This window comes from Berghia stephanieae, chromosome 2 (assembly GCF_034508935.2).
Source record: "Berghia stephanieae isolate SIO BIC M18660-M18661 chromosome 2, UCSD_Bste_1.3, whole genome shotgun sequence".
Classification (NCBI taxonomy): domain Eukaryota; kingdom Metazoa; phylum Mollusca; class Gastropoda; order Nudibranchia; family Aeolidiidae; genus Berghia; species Berghia stephanieae.
In genome coordinates this window covers 67,408,595-67,416,690 of record NC_088361.1, presented here as the reverse complement: position 1 = coordinate 67,416,690, position 8,096 = coordinate 67,408,595, and the positions used below count along the sequence as shown (strand labels likewise).

Here is an 8,096-nt window from a genome sequence, read left to right as displayed (position 1 = left end):
TCATCATCATCATCAACATCATCATCATCATCATCATCATCATCATCATCATCATCATCATCAACATCATCATCATCAACAACAAAAACAATATTATAATTTCTTTTTACTTTTAAGTTGTAGAAGTAGAAGTCGTAGTTATGGTAGTAGTAGTAGTAGTAGTAGTAGTAGTAGTAGTAGTAGTAGTAGTAGTAGTAGTCGTAGTAGTAGTCGTTGTTGTTGTTGTTGTTGTTGTTGTTGTTGTAGGGGTAGTAGTAAAAATAAGTATGGCTCTATTTTCATCTTTGCAAGTCCAATTTATAATCTGTCAATATTTTTAATAAAAAGGTCTTGAAAACGGTTTAAGTTTTTGACTTTCTACGGTTGGAGATTCCAAAATACATATAAATAGTGAATATAAAAAAAGTGTTATCTATATCTATTTGCATTTTCAAAACCTAACACAAAGTTTATGCATTCGATGGGATTTCTTGAAGCATAAAACTCATCCTGTCACTGGTGTTAAATTGATTTGGTATGACTATGTATGGACATTCCTCGTTGTGAATAAGGTGAACAAATCAATGGGACCCTTATGTTAGTAATCAAGAGACAGATCGGTGGAGACAGTATGAAGTTACTCTTAGCGGTAAATGACACGGGGCCACACGTAACCCAACAGATAACTAAATTGTGGTGGATCGATGGCGCTGAGGATGGCTCACTCTTGTTAGAGGGAGATCGAAATTGGTCTGCTGTGTGAGAGGAGAGGTGGGGATTCTATTGAAATTTTGGTAGAATAGACAATTCTTTCTCTATAAACCATTACAGTAATGATAATAGTTGTGTGTAGAGGTGAAAAATACGAAAGAATAGGATCAATGTGAAAAATTGGAAGAATATGGTGTGAGTTTTTTTTTTCACTGGATGATTCGATAGAGGAAGTTTACAATATATTTCCTTTTTAAAGTTATTTCCCTTTATAATGATAAATAACGTACTCATCACTATAGTGACATTACTTGAACTTCTGATAACTGGAATGTATCATGGACGTCGTGCTACCGGAAGTACGCAAATCAAACAGTTCATTGAGATCTTTTGGGTGGGGTCTTACAAACCCTGAATGAAATTACAGACGAAACAATTAGCCTATCCATCTGCGCTTGCCCTTACTCGCCAGGGCAATTCTATTGCTCGTCTTCGAGGAAATGTGATTAAACCCGAGGTTCTTCGTTCAATGCCAAGCTATCCGGTCTAGATTAGGCTCTCTGATTGCATTGACTCTCCTTGATTCAGCTGTTTTCGGCATCCGTGACAGGAGCTCAATCATACGGGCTCTTTTCAATTCGACTCCTTTATTCAATTGTCGGAAAATGAATCGGGTGAACTTCAGCGTGAAGCCAACCCTTCAGTGAGGACTTTGATCTGTCCACGTTGCATCACGTATTCACCGCTTCATCAAGAAAGATTCTTAGAATTTGATTTCTTAAACCCAAATTGTTGCATGTAATGCGATTTAGTTAATTAATTCTATTTCTTCCCATACGGATTTTTCTATCATTAAGCGTTAACAAATCATGGCGGGGATAGAGTCTTCTCCCAATGAAGAATTGCATTCTCTTCGTGGAGCTTTTGCATGTTGTGACGTTCAGGATTCTCCCGGTGCTTCGATTTCTAACGACAACATGGGGTCTTCTATATACACTGGAAAGGATATATCGTCATCAACTGATGAACAGTTCAGTTTTTACAACGCTAACGGTAATCACAGCTGTCACACAACCATCAGCAATATTAGCAAAGACACTGATTACTGCAGGTAAGATTCTTAACTATTTAGCTTAAAAGTCACATGGTTTATGATCACTATATGACTGTCATATCATAAACAGTGTCTAATTGTATTAATATCCTTTCATCCTTTGATTTGTTTTATCCTTATGAATATCAAACCAATTCAATGTTATTTCTCCTAATACTCCCGTATTCTTATGGCTAATAGACGATCCTCTATTCACATTCCTACTTTTCCTACATCTGCCTCATTTTCTTGTTTCTATCTCCTTAATTGTTATTCAGTTCTAATTGTGTGAGAAGAATCTACATTTATACGCTCAATAATTTCATTCTATACTATAATTTATGTTATTCTTTTCTATCTTTATACATCATTTAGGCACCATGTCATCCTCTACTGTTTTACAACTTATTTCTTATTCTAAACAGCCATTGTATAGATTTTTTAACAAACTGTTTGAGTATATGATCTAGTCTTTAAACGCGTGTATCAATAGATTAAATTTGTTTTGTCAGTCAAGCACAAGCATTTTAAAAACAGATAATAACGGACCTCTTTGTGATATGCTTATAGAGGATATGACTTTTAAAACATGCTGTTTTTATCATTCATAGAAAACTGCAATATTTGTTGTGTATTTAATGACTTAAAGAGGACAATACTTGTTTTTACCCGTCATATAACAATTCTCTGAGTGTTTTGAAACTTCTAGTTTTCTCTGGTGAGTTATGTTGTCCAACAGATTACTTAAGATTGTTATTTACTATCTGGATGTGACTTAGTAGGTTTTGGAGGTCATTTCAGTTGGAATGCCAGACTCTAGTAAAAGGAAAGTTTTGTTAACTTCGTTACCACGTACGTAACCAAAATATACACAAAACATACAATGCGAGTCACTAAGGGCAAACAAATGGGAAAAAAGGACTGGCATACACCGTAAAAATATATTAGACACCGAACACTTTAAAGCCCAGACGCGTTCTGCCAATTTGGTAATTTGACGACATTTTGGTGGTTAGTTACCTTGGTAACATGAGCGTGAACTCATTTGTACGTGTCTGAGTTTACAGACAACAGGTAATCTAAGGAATAAAATCCCGTTCCTTTATAATTTTAGGGGGTGGGGTTGGAGAGGGGGGGGAGTAGCATAGTGAAGCGAAGTAAAATCATTTTACAAATGGAATACCAACCATTATGTAACATCATTTGCATTTATTCATTGATTTTTTGTTTTTTCTTTGTCGTTTTATTTGTGGTTCATGAACATCTTTGGGGGCAAATTTTGTTTTGAGATTTTACAACTTATACTGCAAACCAATACTACTAAGTATTTTATCTTTTTTAAAACAATCTTATATGATAATAATACATTAATACATTACAAGGAATACAGAGAAAAAAACCCGATTTCAAGTCACTGTTAGATACTGTGAGATGATGCTGACAAAAATGTACTTTAGAATCTAATTGTTAAATGATGTGAGAAATTTCTTTACGTCAGATAAAAATTTATCAAGTTAAATTAGATCTAAAAGAGGACAATAAAATAAAAGAATGCCTCAAGTATAATTCAATTTCTAAATCCTTGTTGGAAATTAATGTATTGTTGAAAACTGGTTGTATCAATATTGAGGCAATTTTAAAGACGAATTGTTTAAATCATTTTTCAGTTGTTTTTGGTAGAACAATGTTGTTTCACCTGTTATCATATGCAGATTAATCAACTGTTAACGGTTTTTGCTAGTATTTCTTGAAACAGAAAATACCTTTCATGAATTGTGAGTTGATGGATCGGAAGTAACAGACTATGAGACTAAAACCAGATAATGATTTTATTCTGCAAAAATGAAAGCTCAAGATTCTAGACCAGTAATTATCTCAAAACATCTCAAAATGATGATTTGACATTATTTTAATAATATAGATTGATAGCCACCTCAATTAACTTGACCTCAATTGATTATCGTGTTTAGAAAGTCCCTGCTAAACGAACCAGATGGTCATTCAAAAATATTGCAGTCTCAGAAAACAATACGGCCCTAGGGATTTTAGAAGATATCTTGAATTTTGAAAAAGGACTTAGGGATGTGATTTATCCAATTCGATGGTACAATGGGCAATTTTCGTCCACAGCGATATTTCTTTTTCGTCAAGGTTTTAAAAAAATAATTATAGTCTGATGTTCTAAGTCGATTTTGATGTCATCTCCTAGTCTAATTAAACTTTGGCAGTTCTTACCTCATACCAAAAAAAAATATCCATGCCGTGCCTTTATACACATCATTGAGAAATAAAGCTTAAGAATACTGTCTCAAACGATATTCACAATATTATTATGATATACCAAATTAAAATAATCACTTTTTGGAATTAAGTTCATAACATTGTATTTTCTGCCTTGTGTTCTGCGATTTATAGTATTTCGTTCAGAAATTACCAATCAGGCTCAAGTTTTTGTTAGAAACAACAATAGAGATGATAGAACAAACTTTGTTAAAACTATTGAAGTTGTTTTTAGTTAAAACACTTTTGGGAGTCCCGATAACTCAATTGGTAAAGCACTCGCTTCACACATAAAGAAAGAGATATCAGTCCAAAATGCGGTCGAGATTTGTTATGACTTCCCTGTCCACCTAGCGGTCATTGGGTCGCTGGGTCTGTTAGTTATCGAGTAAAGAACTTTGCGATAGACTAGTGTCCTATGTAAATGGTTGCAAGCCATTATATTGTCGGTTTTACGCTTTGGAAACTGGGATAAGCAAATGACAATAAAAACATTAATACATCACTTAAAATCCAGACGGATAGGAGAGAAATGTTGACATTGCAAGATCATTTTACTTGGGGACAAGACGTGTCAAATATTTCTTTGCTGCCTGGATGGATTTTAAGTGATATATTAATGCTTTTATTTTTTTTTATTGTCTGAAGAAGGGTTTTGAGTCCGAAACATTCCGTGATTGGTATTTTGCTCTTTTTTTTCGAAGCTGTTATATTCATTTATGTTCATTACTTAAGATACTTTTATTGTACTGTTATCTTCGTACATCTACGATTTGAGAAAACAAAAATAAAATAGATAATCCTTCGGGGAAACCGAATGTTCATAATCAATGATAACCCATAATAAAATTTCTGATGAAATTCTTCTTTTTTTGTTATAATATGTTATTTGTCCGCGTGTGCCTTCCATCGTGGTCCATAATCGATTATAACAACATCTCATTCCAATCTTAATGTCCGTTTCGCTTTATTTTGCGTGACATCTTGATATCTTCCAAATGTAAATTCTCGTAGCTTAACCTACCATTACCCTGATCACAGGGACAATTGGAAAAGAGTTTAGCTCTATTCGCCAGGGACTTTGCTATGCAAATTGATGTCCCACTGGAACTACCCCCGGAGCTCCGGGTTAAACACTTTTTGCCAAGTCCTTATTTATTTATGTTTAATTCAATTTGCTGCAGTCTAAATCCTATTTGTGTGTACTTGAAAAGGGGTTTTTATTAGACATATAAATTTGTAGAGCAAACATCAACTTTTTAAAAGATGAAAAGAGGATTTAAAAGACTGCCGATCACAAATTCCCCGTTGATTACTAAGGTTTTATCCTTAGATCCGTAGAGCGTGTTTTTGAATAGTCCATGACGTAGTTGGTTTATTGAGGGAGATTGGTTTTTGACCAGGGGAGAGACTTACGACTAAGATAATTACTATCAATCGTCTCTATTGCCGTTATAGATTGAGTCCATGGGCCAGAATTGAAAGAGGTATCATTTCTTTTCAGCCGCAATAGATCCGTTACCCGATTTGCATTAGAATGGCACCTTCCATTTGGAAAGATTGTATGCACGAGTGAAGGACGGGTTGAGGAAAGTCATCAGTATTGACATAGAGCCCTGAGTTTATGTATTAATAATGAATGCATTAATAGGGAATGGTGGAGTTTGGGTATAAGTAGAGATGAGAATGAAATGGATAAGAGAATGAATGGTGATTGTTGTGGTGGCGGATGATAATTTTGATTGGGTTATGGCGGCTGTGGTTGCAGTAACGATGGTTTTGGTGATGATGATGATTATGATGAAGATAATGATGATAATGATGATGATGATGATGATGATGATTATGATGATGAGGATGATGATGATGATGAAGATGATGATGATGATGATGATGATGATGATGAGGAGGAGGAGGATGATGAGAATTCTAATAAAGGTAGTATATTAACGATGATGTTGATTATGTGGGCGATGCAAAAGACGGTGGTCGTGATGTGGAGATTTTGATTAAAATAAGAGAGTGGTGGTGGTTGTGGCGAGGGTGAAAAAAATATTGAGCTTTTATATAGCGCTATATCCAGTAAACGTGATCAGAGAGCTTTACAAGGTGGCCCTGGCCAACAGCAACATTTAACATTTAGGACAACCTGTAATGCGATATTAAATTTTTGTTCGGGCAGAGATAACGTTATTAACGGCCAGGTAAAGAGCTTTCTTCAAGGACTCAACTATGTGCCGAACCCAGGACCTTCCGATCCGTTAAGATAAGATAAGTGCCGAACCCAGGACCTTCCGATCCGTTAAGATAAGATAAATGACGACGCTAAAAAATAGGGTTATAAACGTCTTTTCTGAAATTTATTATCTATATTTTTCACAGAATCTTTTCAATACATTAAGCTATAATCTGTACAACAAACCCTCAAAGAGTTTTTGGTTTTTGATCATAACAAGTACAGTTTACTTAGTAAGATTCTATATTCTCGATGACGCCTCGAGTGATGATTCCCTTTTTTTAAAAATTAAAAAAGTTCAAGTGTGGAAAGAAAATATTCTAAAATGTGTAGTATAACCAATTTTAATCGATATTATAAAGCATAGCGATATTGCAAATTCTTTAAATTATTATTTTATTTCAAGGGAACAAAAATTGCTGTTTAATTTTCTATATCTATTATTACCAGCGCACAACTCATTGCTAACAGAAGTCCAATCGAAACAAAGACAATCTAAATTTTAGCGACAGAGAATACATATTATAATAATGAGAAGCTCTAAAAGTGTTTATCTACATGACAGTTGCGAAGCAGTGATATGGTTTCTTTTACTAGTCTAGATTTTCACGGAGTATCAAACGAAAATGAGCCCATTGTATCGGTGAAACCCAATGGCTTGCTACTGAACAGAAACACTGAAGCAGAGTGTCTATCATAGAACCTTTATAAATATATACAATGATAGCATGAAATGAGAATACAACATGCATTTGTTTTAAGGTTTCCAAAACAGTCCCTCAACCAGTTAACTGACTTTACTCTGGAATTATGTGTTTAACAGTTTGGCCAGAAAACTCGTCCTTCAAATATTAACCAATTTAAATGATCTACATCTTGGCAAAAACACTCAAACCTGGGGCTTCGAGGGTGTGAGAGATTTTGCCAAGATGAGGGTAATTTAAATTGATTAAAATTTGAAGGAGAGTTTTATGGCCGAATTTTTAAATACAAGTGTTTCCAGAATACGGCAGTTAACTGGTTAAAAGTGTGGTTAGATGCATTTATGTTATCTTATTATCCACCTTATCCTATCAAAATGGTAGTACATATTGATAAGTATCTCTTTTTGCCCCGTGTCCTGTATTAAGAAATACAAATCAACCACTCTTTAAGTGTCATGACCAGTTTGTTTTAAGAGAGAGAGAGAGAGAGAGAGAGAGAGAGAGAGAGAGAGAGAGAGAGAGAGAGAGAGAGAGAGAGAGAGAGAGAGAGAGAGAGAAGACGTGGAGGTACGTGGTGCAGAAGTCAATACCGTGGGAGGCCAGGCTGACCATAATGTTCACCCACAGTTCCTACATTAATCAGTTTCGTCCATTACTTCCAATCTACATCTTCTTTGGTCAAGTCTATTTTTTTCTTATAAAAGTCCTTTCTTTGCTCAGTACACTATGTTGCGTAGCATTGCCTTACCACAAGCGAGGGCTTCCTTACTGAGACAATTGATAGTATTGTCGATAAGAAAGAAGTACTGCGAGGTGGATACAATATCCACATTAATATGATCATAATGTAATAATAATATACGATTCTTACATTCTTGTTTGCGAGTGCACGTTGGGAACAAAGTTCAAATTCCAAACGCAAGAATGTTAGAAATCGTGAAAAGAAGTTTTAACACCAGGCAACTAAATTAAGGATGACACGAATGGATTGCAGAGTTGAATATTTAAACCAATCAATAGCAAATTGCATGTCTTTATTTAAGTTCAATTAATTGTGCACGACATATTTGCAGATTTCAGTCTTCACATGTAA

The 8,096-nt window shown here is 34.7% G+C and overlaps 1 protein-coding gene across 1 annotated transcript in view; it reads left to right on the top strand.

Annotated features, from left to right (window-relative positions):
• The first annotated feature begins 1,381 nt into the window (after positions 1-1,381).
• LOC144965377 (endothelin-converting enzyme homolog) overlaps positions 1,382-8,096 on the top strand; it is a 257,576-nt gene continuing 250,861 nt past the window's right edge. The window contains exon 1 of the mRNA XM_078900643.1: positions 1,382-1,801. Within this exon, the coding sequence (XP_078756769.1) occupies positions 1,560-1,801 (242 nt within the window). The 5' untranslated portion in view covers positions 1,382-1,559. The remainder of the gene's footprint in view (positions 1,802-8,096) is intronic.